General features: G+C 43.3%; 1 protein-coding gene across 4 annotated transcripts in view; it reads right to left on the reverse strand.

The window, feature by feature from the left end:
• UST (uronyl 2-sulfotransferase) overlaps positions 1 to 19972 on the reverse strand; it is a 294924-nt gene that overhangs the window by 178336 nt on the left and 96616 nt on the right. For all 4 annotated transcript variants that reach the window (XM_028494338.2, XM_024122441.3, XM_028494336.2 and 1 more), the window contains exon 2: positions 11127 to 11170. In XM_028494338.2, coding sequence (XP_028350139.1) covers positions 11127 to 11170 — 44 coding nt within the window. The remainder of the gene's footprint in view (positions 1 to 11126; positions 11171 to 19972) is intronic.

Raw genomic sequence — 19972 nt, forward strand, 5'->3', positions numbered from 1 at the left:
AGTGGAAGCAAACAGAAGAGAGTGAAGGGAGCTCCCAAGGCACATCTGAACGCAACCAGCCCAGAGGGAACGGGCAAGAAGGCCCAGGAGAGACTTCGGCAACTCAACATTGATAAAATACCTAATGTGTTCGGAGGCACTGAGAGGATATTTCCACAACTAGAGAACAGTTTGAGATAACTTGGGGATCACAGAAAAGCATGAAAATAAATGTACAAAACAAGACAATTACTTGTTACAAAGAAAACAAAAAGATGGACAGGAAAGGAAACCTTATCGTAATGGCTCAGCTGCCATTTTATTATTTACTATGTCAACAACAAAAACAGTGAGTACTGATTTAGGACGCACTAAATAACACACACCCAGTTTAGAGGACGAGGAATGAGGAGAGTGCTTGTGTGGTGGCAGGTGGGCTCCAGTGAAGAGACCTAAATCCTTCTTCACAGAAGGATGTCAGTGGACAATGCCTAAAGCCGGGGAAATCCAAGAGGAAGTAACATAAGCAAGTTATTCAAAGATATGAAAACCAGCACTAAAGACTCAGTTAAAAGAGTTTAAAGTATCAGTAGTTTCTCAAGAGCAGAAGGTAATGGGGAAGGGTGTAGTCAGGGTTCACTTTTTCACAATAAGCTAATGAGGCATTTGGTGCTTTAAACTCTGTGCATTATGTACGTGCAGAAGGTCACATACAAGAACTGGCAAACTATTTGCAACAAATGGTACATAAGACTTTAATATTCTTAATATTGTCTAAAGACTGGACAGAATTTTGAAAAACTCTTCATTATGGTTTGCCTCTGAGTGGTGGCATTATGGGTGATTTTTTTTTCCTGCTACTCTATAATTTTCTGTACTTTCGAAATCAAAAAAAAATAGGAGCATGTATCATTTTTAAAACAAAAAAACCGATCGGATGGTCAAGGAAGAAATAAAACAAACAAAAAGAATTAGGTAACTATATTGGGAACTGCTAACATGATTAAGTTACTACAACTTTGAAAATCCCGAGGCCAACTGTTACCCTGCCAAAGAATGGCAGCAGGGGTTTTCTTAATTGGCTAAAGCAATTTCTTGATTAAATATGCTTTCCAACAACAATATGCAGTTTTGAAATTTCATGCTTCATTTAAAGCCCTTCCTTTTTATTAAAGGCAGCCCAAATCCAACTACTAAGTCCATGATTGTAACCGGTGCTGGTTTGGATAAGGTTTGGAGAACATCTATCTTATCAATGATAACTGGCCCTTTGGGCCTTGGAGAGTGTGCTGGGGAAAATGCTAAAAGAACAATTACATAAACCACGTATTTTTAAACCTGTGGTTTTACAAAAAATTTTTTAATTAAAGAAAAAGAAGTGGAAGATGTGATTAATAGCACTAGACATGTGGAAGAAGAAATGGATTCATTATGTTCTCCTTGGGAAAAAGAGAACACATTACACGCTCATAAAATTGATAAATTTATAAGTACTGTCTCTGAACTTGGACACAGATCTCCATGGAAAGTTGAACCCTCCAGAGGCCACTAGCTGGGCCCAAGACTTCCACGTTAATGGCTGAGAACTGTGATGAGTGCAAAAGAAGAGTGAAGCAAGAATACAGGGGGCTTCAGGATAAGATTATGTAAAGGCTGATTTTTCTTTAACCTTCTAAGCTATTGATTACCCATCTTCAACCAGATACCAAAGCGTGAAGTTCTTTATAGCACACGCTGAGCTCAGACACTCTTAAGAGTTATTCAAAAATAAAATACTCAAGTCATTAATTTTCCTATCATTTGCAATGATCAACAAAATGAGAGGGTGGAAGGGATGCCTTCAAGGTCATGCTCATCAGAGTGAAACTGATTCCCGACTCTCTGTCTCATTCTGTCCTGCTAGTTCTCTCTTTCTCTAAACCGAATATATTTACCATGAATCATTAAACACAAACCTATTACCCAGTGCAATTGATTTGTCCATAAAATGAAAAATCAGCTTCACTTCTGTAGTTTTTCCAAAGGACTTTGGGTAAGGTCAGGTGTGGACACAGAGAACAATATGCGCTTTAAGAAAAGCTAAATGGCAAGGGGATGGTGGAAGGCCTTGCTTGGTGTGCTAAACTAGCCCAGGGAATAAAAGAAGGGATAACCACAGGACCTGAAAGTTTCTGTAAGTTAAGAGATGGTATCTGGGATGCCAAATGACATGTAATTAATTGCTTTTAAAAATCCAAAGAAGGGCTTCCCTGGTGGCGCAGTGGTTGAGAGTTCGCCTGCCGATGCAGGGGACACAGGTTCGTGCCCCGGTCCGGGAGGATCCCACATGCCGCGGAGCGGCTGGGCCCGTGAGCCATGGCCACTGAGCCTGCGCGTCCGGAGCCTGTGCTCCGCAACCGGAGAGGCCACAACAGTGAGAGGCCCGCGTACCGAGGAAAAAAAAAAAAAAGAAAATAAGGTTGGGGGTTGGGAAGGCTTACTCTACATTACAGCAAAGTGAGCTACCAGAATTTGTAAAAGGCTGTATAAAGGAAACACCTATAGTACTAAGGACCCAGTGCTGGGAGCTCACCTGTGTCTGGCATCATGCTAAGTGCTTTCCATTTATCACATTTAAGCCACACAGCTCTAAGAGGTGGATATAGCTATCCTCTTTTAGGAATAGAAAACTAAAGTTCAAAGACGTGAAGTTTTTATTGTAGGGTAACTAGGCACATAGCTAGATTTGAACTGAGGTCCGATTGCACAATCCATGCCCCTCAACCTCCTGGCCACCAAGAGTAAATACAAAAGTCAAAATGAAGAAGCTGGCAAGTTAGAATAGTAACGTGTTTGAAATCTAAGGGGCAGGCACATTAGATATATCAGGCATATGTGTATTATTTGTCTCCCTAATTTTTTGCATTTGGAATATTTCATAATTTAAGAATGACTCTAAAGAAACTTCATTGTTTCTGCCTTAGATAAAAATAAGAAGATACAAACTTCTGGGAGAATGCCAATTTTTTTCCCCAAAAGAAAACCAGATAACGGGGGTCTTTAACCACATCCGATGCTACTTACAGCAGGACAAAAAGGGGGGCCCATTTCTCAGCAGCAGTGGCTCCAGCAATCGTGGGAATGGAAGCAGGCGGACAAGGCAAGCCCAGCACACAGCCCAATTCTGTACTGAATTGAGATTTACTTGCTTCTTGCGGGTCCTCACAGACAAGAGGAAAGCAAGGTGGGTGGCCATGCCTATACCCTGAAAAATAGCTTTTGAGGTTTCGGGGGAAGAAAAACAAGAAATTACTGTTCCTCTTGAATCTCAGCTCTACTCTTCCAAGTAAAAAGTGATTCTGACCAAAGGAGACTGTAGGTGCACATAAAGCTCAGCAATCCTGCCTTCAGGGAAAGGGGGAATTTTGGATGCAGAAACCCTCTCCAAGTTGGCCGATGTTTGGCCAAGACACCTGAAAGTAATTGTACTCCCAGTATCCTCCGGAAGTCACTTACCTGCTATGATTACCAGATACGTGGGTTTTCCTTTGTAGGCTCCAGGCGGGGAATGAAAAACATGGTTTCTTCAGTAGAAAACATTAAAACAGCTTCTTTCAGCAAATTTACCTCCAAGTTGAAAGGAGTTATTGAAAGGGAAAAACAAACCTAAACAAATATGCAGTCTTTCTTAGGGACTCAGTGGTAGTGGTGTTAAAGGGCAGCTGAGACATCCCCGAGAGAAACAGGGACATATTTTTTGAAGTGCAACGGACTTCTGTACTGTTTTAGCTTCTTGCTCTCATAGCTCCCTGGTCCTGTGAAAGTAGGAAGTTTCCTTTAAGTAACTTCCTAAATGCATTGTCGCTGAGATCCTTTCCAGAAAAAAATATGACGTAATACAAAATGATTTTTGAATATTAAGAAACACAATTTGAACAGTAGAAACAAATGTCAAATAGAAGAATTGGGGGAGAATATTGGGGATAATAAAATAGCTAAGGCATGGGAATTACAAAGAAAAAAATTAACGGAGTGAAGAAGGAATGTTGGGGGAAGATGGGAGTAGTACTGAATGTTGAAAAGAATACGAAAATGCACTTAAATTATCCCAATGAGAGACATCTAAGGATCGTTTCAATGTTTATTACGTTAAACCAAATAATGCCTAACAGGGCATAATGCAATGCTATCCTGGTAACTGAAGATATTAAACTCAATGTAGAATTACTTTCTAGGGCTGCCATAACAGAGAATCACAAATTGGGTAGCTTAAGGCAACAGAAATGTACTCTCTCACTGTTCAGGAGGCCGTTAAGTCTGAAATCGAGGTGTCAGTAGGGTGAATTCCTTCTTGGGGACTCACAGGAAGAATGTGTTCCCTGCCTCTCTCCTAGATGTTGGTGGTTGCCAGCAATCGCTGGTGCTCCTTGGCTTGTGACAGCACAACTCCAATCTGCCTCCAGCGTCACATGGCATTCTCCCTGTGTGTCTCTGTCTCTGTGTCCAAATTTCCCTCTTCTTATAAGGACATCAGTCACATGGATTTAGGGCCCAATGTGACCTCATCTTCATTACATCTGCAAAGAGCCTATTTCCAAAGAAGACTGCATTCACAGATTCTGGTGGTTTGGACTGCACCAGGTCTTTTGAGGGACCCAATTCAATTCATAACACCATTCAGAACTGAATTTGTCATTTGTCACTCCTTTCCTACTAGTCAAATTTTTCTACTATACAATTACGCCAACATGGTCTCCATCTCCTAGGCTGTCATTTTTTTCACTCTTTCCTGTTAAAGCCAAGCTCCTCAAAGGAGTTCATATCTCCATTTTCCACCCAGCACCCCTCAAATCCCAGAAACGAGGCCTGTCCCTCCTCACCCCATCCATACCAGACTCTTTGACTTGGTTCATTCATCTTACTCCATTTTCAGGACTCTCACTTGGAAGGAAGGTCAGGCAGAGCCTCCTGGGTTCACCCTTATCATAGCGACTAGCCACCTACTTAATGTATTAGAGTGGGCCTGTTTGCTAGCCGGTCCTTCCCACTAGACTCTAAACTCCTTGAGGGCAGTGACTGTGCCTTCTGCAGCCTTATAGCCTCAGCGCCTAGCACAGAGCCCAAAACAAATTTGGGGCATAGTAAACGCCTCAGTGAATGAATGGTTGTCTGTATACGGTCATTTAGACTAAAGAATACATCCACCGCAGAACCATGTGCTCCCACAGTCTTTGCCTCTTTGAAACCTTAAAATGCAACTAGATTATAAAGTATTAGGTAGCAGGGGATTATTTTCAAGTTTTATCATGTCCTCCTGATCCCTAGCACAAAGTAGTCACTCATTAATTAATTGATACTAAAGGGAAATTAGCTTCTGGGGGGTGAAGAAGAAGGACTAACCTTTAATGAACAATTGTTCATTGCCAGACACTGCTAGGTGCATACAAATGTCACCTCAGTTAATATTACCACTTATTCATCTGGAGGTTTCCCAGCATAATAAATTATAAACCCTCTTCTAATGAACCCCTTTAAAAACAGGATTTCGAATACTAAATTACCTAGCACATTGCTTTATATACAAAAATAACATATAAGTATTATATGTCAAAATATATTTGCATACAAATGTAGACATCAGTAATATATCTTAACGCTCAGTATACCATCAGGATTCCCTGGACTCAATTTTAGTGTTTTAGGTTTTTTTTTTGGTTTTTTTGAGCAGTTCTAACCATTTGTATGGATTAATATTTCTTGACTTTATTCTTTCTTAGAGATGTTCCAAAGAGAATATACTTTTTTTAAAATAAAGAGAATAAAACTCATCCTACCTTGTAATTACCATATAATAGGTCCATATAATATAATTATAATTATATAATAATATATAGTATGTAGTATAACATAATTACCATGTAATAGGATCTACTAGCCTCTTTTGAAAATTTAAGATCCATTATGGAATCTTAATGATTTTATTTTTCCTGTATCTTGAAACACTTTGCTAGTTCATCGTCTTAAAATAATTACCTACCAGTTATGCATTAATTACTCCCAACTATGCTTTAAAAAGACTAAAGTAACAGAAAAATGGAAGGATGATGGAATAGCTTAGAACTACACTGCTGTTCAGTGATGACTGAAATGTTTTATTCTGTGTTGTTCAATACAGTAGCACTAGTCGCACATGGCTACAAAGAATTTGATATGTGGCTAGGGCAACTGAAAAAGTGAATTTTTATTTTTTGAATTTTAATGAATTTAAATAGCTACATGAGCCTGATGGCTACTGTACTGAACAGTGCAGGCTTAGAACAATTCATTAGGGAAATAAATTGTCACTATTTCATCACTCTTCTTATTTTATTGTGCTGCCTAAAAGTGTTACATCATCTTTACAAAAGATACAGCAGAAGCCTGGAGATACCATCTTTGTAGTTTGTTTTTAACTTTCTTTTTTTTTTTTTTAATTTTATTTTTTATTTATTTATTTTTTGGCCATACCACATGGGTTGCGGGATCTTAGTTCCCCGACCAGGGATTGAACCCGGAACCCCTGCAGTGGAAGCATGGAGTCTTAACCACTGGCCGCCAGGGAATTCCCTGCTTTTAACTTTCATTGACCAGAGTGGAGATTCAGAATGTTTCGTTCCTGCCTATAATGACAAAGAGAAGAAAATCGACGGAAGGAGAGGTTTCCCAGGCATTAGAAGAATCAGAGACAAATGCTTAGAGTCAGAGAGCAACGCTCAAGACCCTGATGATGATGATGAAATGAAATTAATCATGAAATTGAAACCTCAGACCATGAGTCTTCCAATGATGATATTCTAGATTAATTCTCTCAAACTCAAGAGTCTATGAGGGAACAATATTTTTTTCTAAGGACAAAAAGAAAATATGGTATTTCCCTGCAGTTAGTCGTCCAGGGGAAGGACTTCATCAAACATTATTTTGCAACAAGAACCTGGACCATCCCATTTTGCTAAATGAACGTGGGACAGTCTTCTTTCACCTTTGATGATGTTTGTACACCAAAATTTACTCTGTATACACTATGTAAACGAACAAATGCCGAAGGTGGGTATGTACAGAAAGGTGATTAGAAAGACAAAGATGAAAAAAAATCTCTGGACTGATATTTTAAAAAAGTTAAAAAGATCCATTGGACCCAACAGTAAATGGTGATGACTATTTTTTTTTCTGGTATTATACTGAGACTTTGTGTACTGTACGAGTTAAAGTCCCAGAGAACTTACATAAAAGGATAAAACTCCAGAAATAAGGAAAAAAATTGTTGTCTTTATATTAAATTAGTAATCTTGGAATGGTTAAAAGTGTGAACCTTGGAGCTACATACACAGCCTTGGGCTGCGATCCCAAGTCCAGTTCTTAGTAGTGCATGACCTCTGGCAAGTTACCCGGCCTCTCTAAGATCCGGTTCCCTCATCTGTAAAATAATGGTTAAATAATTACTTCCTCTTCTATAGAGTTGTGGGGTTTTTTTTGTTTTTTTTGTTTTTTTTGCGGTACGCGGGCCTCTCACTGTTATGGCCTCTCCCGTTGCGGAGCACAGGCTCCGGACGCGCAGGCTCAGCGGCCATGGCTCATGGGCCCAGCCGCTCCGCGGCATGTGGGATCTTCCCGGACCGGGGCACGAACCCGTGTCCCCTGCATCGGCAGGCGGACTCTCAACCACCGCGCCACTGGACACGCAGGCTCAGTGGCCATGGGTCACGGGCCCAGCCGCTCCGCGGCATGTGGGATCTTCCCAGACTGGGGCACGAACCCGTGTCCCCTGCATCGGCAGGTGGACTCGCAACTCGCAACCACTGCGCCACCAGGGAAGCCCCTCTATAGAGTTTTATAGAGACTAAACTTCCACGCAAAGTGCTTAGCAGAGTGCTTGCCACATAGGAAACAGTAGACATCAGCAATGGATAGTGATTTTATTTTCCTTGAGTTGCTTAGACCAGCTCTCCTTATCTATCGGATCTGGGAACCCAACATATGTGAAATAGTAACTGTATTCTAACTGCTACCTCCAGAATTTATCATTGCCAATGCCAGCAGCTCACATCAGGGACCCACGTCCTAGGTGAAGTGAAGCCAGGAAGGAGAAGACATCACCTCCAGAGGTCAGGCTGCTCTGCGGGTGGTGGATGGAACCAAAGGTGATGCTGCAGAGGCCAGAGCACCTCAGGCTTTTCAGTCCAAATTTAATCTTCTCTTACACAGTATTTCCCCACCACCACCACCGCACACACCCTAATTTTTAGATTGAGCAAGTATTACTTTAATAAACTCAAATTTACACAGAAAATAAGGAAATGAGTAAAAACCTCCTGAAGTCTCACCATCTGGAGTAAACATCATTATCCTTCCAGGCTTCTCTCTGTACACACACATACACATGCCCACAAGTTTTTAAGATGTAAGATCACACTATACTGCTGTTTCATGCCTGTTTTTGTACCCAAGAATATCTTTCTAATTCATTCAATAGCGATCTCCATGTCAGTCTCAGTAGGGTTCTAACCTTAAACCACTAAATTTTGTGTACACACAAAGCGGTCATAAAAAGTGGTCGACAAAAGAAAATATTAACATCCGCCTTTAAATAATGACTTAGATCAAAAACTGGGGTGAGCTGTGAGGTTAAAGTAGATTTGAAAAAAAAAGTAAAAGTCAGAGGCATTTGGTTCTTTTTCATGAAAATACTGGAGAGAATGAAGACCTGGGCTCTGGATGTGCTGTGTGGCCCACACTCCATTCCCTAAATGGCTATTACTTGTGGAATGTGAAACTTGTGGAACTGAATCTTCTAATAAAATGAGAACTTGCCTGTAAACCTCAGTCCGTCATTTTCAGGGTTTAAAACCTTATTTCATCTAGATCACAGCTCTTTCGATCTTGGCATCAAAAAGTTATTTCTGAGTGCTAAACAAATAGGAAAACTGTGGATCTGGACTCAGTCTTGCTTCTCACTGCCAGGCTGGGGGTTCACTCCAGAGGCCACACATGTGTGAGTCCTTATCCCCTGGGTGCCACGTGTCCCTGAATACACCAGTGGTCTGTAGATTTACATAACCGAGGCTTCACCTCGGGGGACACTTAAGGGACCTTCCTCTGGAACCCTGACCTCATCACTTCTGGGATTTGTTTCCACCCTGCCAGAAGTAATAAGCATGGATGAAAGATGTTAACATACCAATATTATTTTTACCCATTTTTATATTTTTATTATTTTGGCTACTGCTTAGAAAGTTGAGTGCTTTTGCCACTCCACTCCTAGATAATCAGCGTCGCTTGGGAGCTTGTTAAAAATGCAAATAGGGCTTCCCTGGTGGCGCAGTGGTTGAGAGTCCGCCTGCCGATGCAGGGGACACGGGTTCGTGCCCCGGTCCGGGAAGATCTCACGTGCCGCGGAGCGTCTGGGCCCGTGAGCCACGGCCGCTGAGCCTGCGCGTCCGGAGCCTGTGCTCCGCAACGGGAGAGGCCACAACGGTGAGAGGCCCGCGTACCGCAAAAAAAAAAAACAAACAAAAAAAACAAGCAAAGAGTATTGCTATTATCTGTGTTGTAAGAGAGCTTGGTATCAGCATCGCTTGGGAGCTTGTTACAAATGCAAATTCTCAAGTCCCACCCTGGACCTACTGCATCAGACACTCAGGGGTCTGGGCCCAGCAATCCATGTTTTAACAAGCCTCCAGGAAATCCTGGTGCAAGCTAAAGTTGGAGAATACTGGCCGAGTGGAAAGAACCTGGGATGGGAGCCAGGAGACCTGATTCAGGTTCCAGCTCTGGATTCCATGGTTCAGTTCAGTGAGAATTAATGAACAGTCACGATGTGCCTCTCTGTGTGTCGAGGCTAATGCAAGGATGTGAGGATACTGAGATGAGCTAGATGCAGTCCTTATCCTCAGATGGTGCCTAATCCTCTATATTCCTTTGTTTCTCCTGGGTAGGGGCTACCTTGTGGTTATTCTCGTTTTGTTTCATATTTGTATTCCTAGTGGCTGCAGCATCGCAGGCACTCAATACGTATGCAGTGGGCCAAGTGGTAAACCATTCACCACTGTGACACATACCACTGTACCATTCATCGATAATCTTAATGCTATTCCAATCTAGTTAACACTATCCACCGTTTATTTAATGCTTATCACATGCCGGGTGCTGAGTGCTTGTCATATATCAGCGCGTTCGGTCTTTTTACATGTCCTGTACTATGGGTCATATTTTTAACCCCACCTTGTACATCAAAAAATTGAGGCTTGAAATATTAAGTAATTTGTCTAATGTCATATATTGATAGTGGCAGAGCCCGAGATGAACCCAGAAATACCTTATTCCAAAGCTCATGGTCTTAAATGTGGTGGAGTTCTTCTTCAAATCCCACAAATGCAAAAGCCAACTTTAGGGTAAATTTCCAACCTCTAAGGTTACTGGTTGATTATCTTTTCACTATGTACTTACAATTGCACTTTGCAGGCAACACCTTAAGCGGTCAAAGAGTGTCTGTATTTTTCCTCATTTTTCAGTAGATTGATATTTGGTTTTCATTGCACTCAAGAAAGTAGAGAGCAGCGGGGGGGAGCTCCACTAATACTTCACTGGACTGTTCTGACCCTTAGAAGTCAGACCACAATTGCTGCTAAGAACAAAAGTGATTGCACAGGCCAGGCCACGGCAGACTTGCAAGGGCGCTGGCAGAGAAGGCTGGTTCCAGAGGGCTGAGCCTCGCGTTGAGTATCCCAAGTAAGGCAGGCCATGGAGAAAGGGGCAGAGGCTAGGCCAGCCCAAAGCGTGAAGACATGAGGAGGCTGGGTTGCGGACATCACATCACAGTCCAACACGGAGAGTAAAGGCAAAGAAGGCAGCAAACAGGAGAAGCAACCAAAAGTCTGAGGTCACCTTGAGGCTCCAGCGCCTGGGATAGCTTCAGCTCCTGATGAAATCATGCCTCTTGCTCCCTCACCATTTAGGCTATCTTTGTGTGCTTCCTTTTTCCACCCACTATTAGTCAAAGATTAACTTGACATCTGCCACCTACTCTTTTCTTGTGAACAATTCAGGGCCCGGAGGGCTCTGGTTGGGGTTACTGAAGGCGGTAGGTACTGAGAAAAGGAAAAGGGGATTTATACCACAAGCAAAGGTCTTACCTTACTAGGAGGGGGTCCATGGTCATCTAAGTAAGTGGAATTTCCTAGGAAAAAAGAAGAAAACATTGATGAATTAATAGTCTTAAACCCCAAATGAATTTAGTGCAAAGTCATTGAAAATAAGTACTCTAGATATATTTCTATTCAGACAAAAGTCCCAAAGGAAAATGGGTAATTAATCTCCACTTTGGTGGGACTTTGCTGCTACTACCAGGCTTGGTTAACAGTTTCAGCAGTTACAAACAGTCTACCCATGTGCGTACGTATGCACACGGACATACACATGCAGAAACACGCACCATCATTCTCCACCCAATATCTGTTGAGTTTACTTTAGACCAGTGGTTCTCAAACTTCAGCGTGCATCAGAATCACCTGCAGAGCTTGCTAAACCACAGGCTGCCCGGCCCTGAGGTTCTGATTCGGTAGCTCTGAGAATTTGCATTTCTACCAAGCTCCCAAATGATGGTCTGATGCTATGGGTCCTGAAACCGCCCTTTGAGAACCACTGCATTGTTTCCCACTTTGTCTTGATTGTCAATTTCCCTTCATCTTTTCAGTCTAGCTCGCTTCCGAAGCCTGATTCTCTTCCCTAATAGCCACTTAGTGGCATGTGTGTTTTCGGAGTGCGCGGTTATTGTTTCCTGATGAATAAAGACTCAGGGGGATTCTGACCGGAACTAAAGCTTATTGAATTCCTTCTCTGCTAAGTGTTTTACAGGTATTTATTCACTTAATTCACATATCAGAGGTCAGTTAGAATTACCCCTATTTACAAAGAAGAGAACAGAGGCCTGGAGAAATCCAGTAGTTTGCTGGCAGTCACACAGCTGTTAAGCGGCAGAGAGGAGGGAAGACTGGTTTTTTCCAGAAGGTGCTCTCGGGCATCTGCTCATCTGAAAAGCCCACCTGGAGTGTTGCCATCTCCAGCTTTTGTGCAGCCTGGGCGCCAGCGACATTACCAGCTGGCCACACGTTTGAGTTTGATCGTGTAGGGGAGCCAATGATGTGGTGAGTTTAGGGGAAAGTGAAGATGACCAGACTTTCTAACAGAGCAAAATGGGGGAAATACTGAAAGCAAAAGGAGGCTTATAGAAGACAGTAGATTAGGGAATAAGGTCAATGAAAGGTGCTTTTTCAGGAGAGAGCAAAGTAACTTAAGAGATAGGAATAAAAAAGGGAAGCAGAGTTTAAGCCAGGGACAGTTCAAGGGGGGAAACTTATCCAAAGATAATAAATAAGTGGATTTTGGCTTATAGATTTTTTTTCCATACCGAGGCCTCATCCAACCCCTTTTTCTTCATAGTCTTCTGATTTAGCACCCACACGATGTGCTCAATGACTACTCTGGCTGTCTGTGTAAGGCAGAGGGAAAATGGGGTCCAATTTTCATGTACAAGACACTCACACACAAACACCTGGAATGCTGGCGATTGGGTTATTTTCAGTAACCTTTGAAATGTCAACATGATGAGCAATTTGTAGTTCTTAATTATTGTGCTGCACTCCACTGGGAACACACATGAATAGGAAGTCGATCTATATCTGACTTGCTAAAGAGGACGTGCGGTAAAGAATTCAGAAAAACGGTTGCCTGAGTCTAGAGAAATCCTCAGAATGAATTCCACCCTCATGCAGTCAGGATAGCTGCAGAGGGTCCTGTCTGCTCAGCGTGTGAACGTGTCTTCCACAGGAGGGATGCGAGAAATCCCAACACACTCCAGCATGTTCTCCAGGTATTCATCCCAGGAATCAAAGGGAGCTCAAACAACTAAATGTTTCTAAAATAGTAAAAGTTTCCATAAACCAAAGTTCCCAGGAACTCCTTAAAAGGAATGATTTCAGTGCCTGACTGCTACCTCAAACTCTAGACATGGGTATCCCCTGACTCCTTAGCACCTCAGCTTGGATGCCTGGATGTCTGCAGGCATCTCACACCTCACCGTCCAGACAGAACTCTTTATCCGCTTCTATTCCATCCCCCAAATCGCTGTCTCTCCTGTCTTCTTCATCAGGTTACACAACACATCCCTTCCCCGACAGGCTCCAAAGCCCAGAGTCATCCTGGATCCATCCCTTTCCCTTACCCCATCCGTACCAACCCGTTTGCAAGCCCTGTTGGCTCAGCCTTCAAGATATTGCTCAAATCAGACCACTTCTCACCAACCCCTCTGGGCCACCTGCGAGAGCCCTCTCTCTTCGCTGATCGCCAATTTTCTCCCTTACCACACAGAAACCAGAGGGATCTTTTAACCTTATTAATCTGGCCATGTTGGCCCTCTCTGCTTAAAATCTATTTCTCTAAGAACAAAATAATCAATTCCTTACCATGGTCTCTAACCCTGCATGACTCAGGCCCCGCCTCCTGCCACACCTGACACCAGCACAACAGCCCTCCCTCTGCTCCAGAACACGCCAACCTGTTGTCAGCTAGGGACCTTTTGAATGGGTTCTTTCCTCTACCAGAAAAAGCTCTTTCCCAACCCCTTCACTCAGGCTCAGGTCAAATGCCCCTGCTTTCTCAGCTCTTCCTTCCTTCCCTCCCTCCCCTCCTCCCTCCGTCCCTCCCATCCTAAGACATCATTTCTTTCTGCACAAAGAAAGGACCAGGGCTGACCAGCGTTGGCACTTGTGCCATAGACCCCATTGTTACCTCCACCAGCAGATCCCTGAGCTCCCATCCGCAGCTATGTTCCTGCGGTTTATTAGAACACAGAGGCTGTAAGGGCCTCGCACTTGTAGCAGAGGCACGAAAAGGGAAAAGAAAAGCTACACAAATAAAAAGTATTTCTTTAGCTGGAGACGGCAAGTTTTTATTCTCCTAGGGTATAACTGTGTTATTTTTTGGTATTTAGGTAGAGCTTTTCATCCTAGGATCTTACGCTTTCCGAGTGCAAAATAAACGAGATTGTCAGGATTTTCAAACCTGAAGTTGGTAACTTGTGGGCCGTGGAGATCAAAGGATGAGCGAGCGCTCTTATCAAAAGGAGCTCCCAGGCATCAAAGAGGCTTCTTGCTGCACCGTCTTAGGCAGGATTCTATGGAAGATGTCAAGTGGTGGGGAAGGGAGATCAGACCCCAGCCCTTGGAGCCTTTGAGCTTAGAGCTGACAATGCAAATTCGAAAAGAAAAGGCGGAGGAGGGCTGACGAGGGTCTGGGGCCAGGACGGAGGACAAATGCTTACCTGCCACCCCTCTCCAATGCCCTGCGAATGTCCACTTTTGATACCTCAGTCTCCGATCCCTGTAATTTTTGGAGGCCTGGAGGGGTGTACCATTTCATTTCTTTCCAGAAACTAACCTACACCTTTAGAGCTCTGATTTCAGCCTCCGCTTCATGTCTCAAGTCCTTCCTTTGGGGCTCAAGGATTACAGTATCTTGTCAAGTTAGGAAAAAAAAGAAAGGCATACACCCCACATGGGTCCACTCCTACCATCGGTCAAACTTTCAGAAGGGCCTGTCTCCAAACTGCCAAGAAATCACTAGCTCTGGCTGGCATGGAGATAAACCTCTTACAGAACGTCAAGGTTGTGGAATCCGCTTAGGTGGGTGCGGGAGGCAGGGTGGTTACTGATTTGAAGCAACACTCCAGCCCTCTGAGTTCTGTGCACTGGTCTATATCCTGATGGCGATGGTGGTTACATGGCTCTATCCATGGGTTAAAACTGATCGAGTTATACACCAAAACCACCAACAACAAAAGACTCGTGGTTTAATGGTTTTAAAAATGCCCTCCCTAGAAGGCAAGTGATGTCAGACTAAATTATAACACATTCTAAATCTCGCCCTGCCCACCTAGCTCTTCCTGGTGGAGACCTCCCAGCGAGGCTGTTAATATAACATGAAAGATCATTTGCGAATGTGCAAAGATGTTAAGTCCAAGCACATGGGAGTTACTGTTTGTGCACTTACTAGAGCAATGATATGAAAAACCAGATATAGTGTACCTAGATGAACAGGTTAAGTCTCACTTTCATAGCAGAGCATATCCCCAAGAAGTGTCATTTCACTCTGAACAAATTGCTTCACCTCCTCAAAGTTTCCCGTATACATATCTGGAGAAATGAAATAAGCTCATAGGTCACTGTAAGGAGGACATGAGGGTGATCTCATTCTATGAAAAATGCCTAGAACAATACGTGTACATACTAAGCACCTAGTAAGCTGCAGCAGTACGAGCTGTACTGGGTAGCGGCAGCAGTGCAAGGCCGCCCCCTCACTGCCTCTCCAGCCTCGCAACTCAGTGGTCTTCCACCCCACTGCACATTCCACTGCCTGGAATAATTTTTAAGGAATGTGGATGCCAGGCGCCAGTCTTAGCTACTCCGATTCGATTATATGGGGACAAGTCATTTGACAATCGGTATTTTCTCAAGTCCTTCAGGTAATTCTAATGTCAAGGCCAAGGCCAAGGCTGAGAATCACTGAGCTAAAAAAACACAGATTAAAGTTCTTAATTCAGGCTGAATCTCATTTTCCAGAAATCAAAAGTAACAGATCTTATTCAGGCCGATCTTAATCAGAGATCACCTCCATCATTTCTGGTGAGAGATTATACAACATGAGTTTCCCGTCAAAGGAGAACGCTGATGATCACAGGAGGATCGCCCTGGCAGTTCCAGTTAGTACCTGCTCCAGGGGGCCGGGCCGGCTCTGGGCACAGAGATTACACTTTAAACCACATGGGTTGCCCAGACCTTTCTGGGACTCCACAGATCTTTTGAAGAATAATTTTCTGAGCTTACACTTTCAGAACATATCTGTTCCTGCACAAATACATTCCTGTTCACACATATTGTTCTGCTGACCCTCCTGTTTCATGGTAAAAAAGGAGATAAATGCATAATTCCCCCTCTGCCCAGAGCCTCTCCGGACCCCACTTGACTTAACAAATAGGGGGTGTTCCATCGGTCTGAGAGACACCCATGTTTGCTCCCTACACACACCTTGAGGGGCCACAAAGATCTAAAAGGAAAAAGCCTCTAGAAAATCTGAAGCACAGACACTGGCTGGTCCAAGCCCACTGAGCTACCTGTCTTTCCAGGCTGGGGGCCTGGAGTGAAGCGGAGGTGAGGGGACCTGGCCTACACAGAGGAGCCCACTGCCACGCCCATGTGGATCCAACAGAGACCGACACAGCCAGATAAAGAAGAAACTGCCAGAAGCACTGACACGAAAGCACTGATGCTGAAGGACTACTGAATAGAGTTATCAGTGTGCCCTGTACTTTAAGAAGCAATAGTCACTCTTATGTAAGAGGAAGAGCAGTCGAAAGGAGCCCCAGGGGAATCATTTAATGGGTTCAGGAAGGCACTGCTAATAGAAGTGACCATCACTGATAACAGAGACAGAAGCCCAGGGGTGGCCAAGGGATTACTGTAGGAGCCAGAACAAAGAGACCTGGCTTCAAATGTCAGTTCTACCCCTTACTGGTTGAGTGACCTTGGAAATATCACTAAATTTCCCTGAGGGTTAATCTCCCCATTTGCAACTGAGGACATTAATAATAGCACCTAAGTAATAGGGTTGTTATGAAAATGAAACAAGACATGTATAAAGCACTTAGCATCTGCTTGCCTGGCACAGATTAAGCCCTCAGTGAGCGGTAGCTACTTCCTCATCTTATATTACCCAATTGTATCCTTCATATTCAAGTTTGTAATATTATTTATTATTGAGGAAATCAAAGAGAATCCTCAGGCCAGGGGAACAGTTTATCGTATCAAGAATGCATATTACTATAAAATAACTATTTGATATTTTCTATTACTTTCCAATACTGGCTTGATATGTCCTCCAAAACATACAAAAATTCTTTCCCAATTGTCTTAAGTACCTTTAGCAATGCGCAAATGAACTTATGGACCCTTCAGGGGATGTAATTTATTCTTGACTCTTAAGTCGTGCATTAGCAGATCTATTTTTGTCTGAATTGGTCTCTGAAGGATAAAGCTGTTTTAATTCGAATTCCTCTTATAAAAACCATAACATGCATTAGTGTCAGTGTCAAAAAAGAAAGCCGCCTCTACACTGTCAATTTTGATCAAACACCAGCAATTCTCTTCAGAGTCTTTCTTCCAGGGGCCCTTTTAAAATCATAATCATAAGCAATGGAAATCCTTTCTTTTTTTATTCAGAAGCGGGCATTTCACACAGGATTTTGGTTACCTACAGCACAGTCATGTGGCTGCATTTCCCCCCTAGAGTCTGGGTCTCTGATGAGACACTGTTAATGAAGGAGGGTGGAAGGCAGCACTGCAGCCCCAGCCCGGTCCTTGCCAAAAAATTATGCTAATGCCACACTTTCCACCATTAACCATGGGTTACGTTTCCCTAAGAGGCAGCTGTCAGCACACACCAGCCATGGTTAACAATGAGGAGTTTGTGCATTGAGTAAACATCTCTAATAGCTCCATTTCTTATCATTAACGTAGTCCCAAAGACACTGTAATGGAGGAGAACCGCTTGCACAAATTTATTTAAGCTTTAATAAAATTATTTTCCACTAAATTAAAACAAATGGTTTTGTTAACTATCAATACTTAAATATATTTACAAAAATACCTTTAAAAAAATCTTGAACGTTCCACCCAACCAGTTAACAAAGGCAGAAATAGTCTGAAAAAATTTTCTTGAGCCTAAATGATAAAAATGAGCATTCCAGACTATGAAAAAAAAATCCAAATTGTTATCAATTATGATTTAGAAAGTGTCTTCCGTTTCTAATTAATTTTAAAAGCAAATTAATGCTTTTCTCTGTGTATTTCAGGCTCAAAACCACTGCCTTGTTTTTTAATACCTCGCTTTTTTTCCCATTAAATCTGAGTATGCATTATAGGATGTCGAGGGTATATTTGTAGAAGGAAATTACTTTTGAAATCAAATGATCAGTGCAATATTGCTATAATAACAATCTGTATATAAATATGAATTATTGCCAAATTAGCTCAGGAATTCATCGCAATTGTATTATATGGTATATGCAGGTAGGAATAAAGTATCAAAGCGAGATGGAATCACTTAGGTTTCTGTTTCACTCCATTAGATTTTCCTCCCAAAGTAATTACCACAGTCAACTGATCCCACCTTTGCGACTCTAATACACCCATTAACAGAGCAGCCCCAGCCCAAGGCTGCACACCCCAAGGCTCTAACCCGAGCCCGATAATCTTCTTCTTCTATTAGGACCTAGCCGCCATGAGGATGGACACTTTCCAACAGACGCTTACTGCATGAAGCACCCCTAAATGTAGTGGGAAATGTAGTGGAAGATGGGCAGGACGAAGATGACTAAGAATCTACGCTGGGAGAAACAAAACAAGGCCAAAAATATCCATACCTTCCTTACCATCGTCGATGGTTCACATCAATGCTGATCTAAGCTCTGTGCTAAGCACTCGACAGACCTCATCCCATTGCGTTCCTACGACAACCTCTGAGACAGAACTTCCATTATCCCCATTTTACAGCAGAGGACGCTGAGGCTGGGGGAGGTGAAGTGACCCGTACCACCTCATACAGCTCTTCAGCAGGCGCTCCTGGATCTGAGTGCAGCTGCCTGACTCTGAAGCCCTTTTGCTCACCACACACTCCCTGCCTCGCCCAGAGATTCCAGTCTGGGAGCCACACGTGCTTTGAGATACTGAGCCTGTTAGCTCGCAGGGCTCCTCAGGCTGATCAGTCTGGGGCTACTCAGGGATGAAGCAGAGAGGGGTCTGAGCTCTCTGAGCAACATCCAGGCAGGATACTCCCTAGTTCACCCATCAAATACTTCTCAAGCGCTTCCTCTGTGCCGGGAACTGTACACGGGGATATACGCATGAGTCAAAAGATATGATCCCTGTCTGTCTGAGTCAGTTCAGGCTGCTATAACAAATTACCATAGACTGGGTGGCTTAAACAACAAACACTTATGTCTGACAGGTCTGGAGGCCGGAAGTCCAAGATCAGGGTCCATCATGGTCCAGTTTCCCTCCTAACTTGCACACGGCTGTGGTCTTGCTGTGTCCTCACACGGTGGAGAAAGACAGTTCTGGTCTCTTCCTCTTCTAATTAGGACACTAATGCCATCATGGGGCCCCAGCTTCGTGAGCTCACCTAAACCTGATACCACATGAAGTCCCCACCTCCAAATGCCATCAAATTAGGGGTAGGGCTTCTAGATGTAGATTTTAGGAGTGTATAAACAGTCCATAGCACTAGCCCTCTGAAGTCTGCAATAAAAATGGATGACAGACATTAAACAAATGATTATAAAATAAGTATTCAGTTGTGTTTGTGATGAGTCTTCTAAGAAGTAAAGTACAGGGTGGTGTGAGAAGGACCAACAGAGGCTCCTTAACTCAAGGAAGAGAAAGCGTAGGTCAAAGAGGATGGTGAGTCTAAATTAAGGATGTCCTGTGACCTTGAAATCAAGATCCAAAGGTAAAGTCTCATTTCAGAAGCAAAGGGAAGTTTGTGCAAAGATTCCAAGGGTTTCGGGGCGCGTCGGAAATGAGCTTACGTGTGTCTGGAGCTCTAATATTCTCATGCACCTTATCAGCAGCCTACACCCCCATCAACCCTGGGAGGTCAGCAGGACAGAGTGAGTGAGGGTCCCTTTCCACAGGGAAGATCTGAGCCCAAGGTCACACATCTGGAGGTGTCAGAGCTGGACTTGAACTTGGGTTCACGCTCATAGGAACCCCAGTCCACGCTTCCTTAGGGCTCTATGCAAGGTGGGACAGTGGGCAGATGGGAGAGTTTCCTGTGGCCACCGTGCGTGCAAAAATGACACCACTGTGAGCCTGGAGAAAGGTTGAACCCAGAATCCAGATGGAAGAACTCTGTGAGGTCTAAGTAGGAA

Source organism: Physeter macrocephalus, chromosome 10 (assembly GCF_002837175.3).
Source record: "Physeter macrocephalus isolate SW-GA chromosome 10, ASM283717v5, whole genome shotgun sequence".
In the NCBI taxonomy this organism is placed as follows: domain Eukaryota; kingdom Metazoa; phylum Chordata; class Mammalia; order Artiodactyla; family Physeteridae; genus Physeter; species Physeter macrocephalus.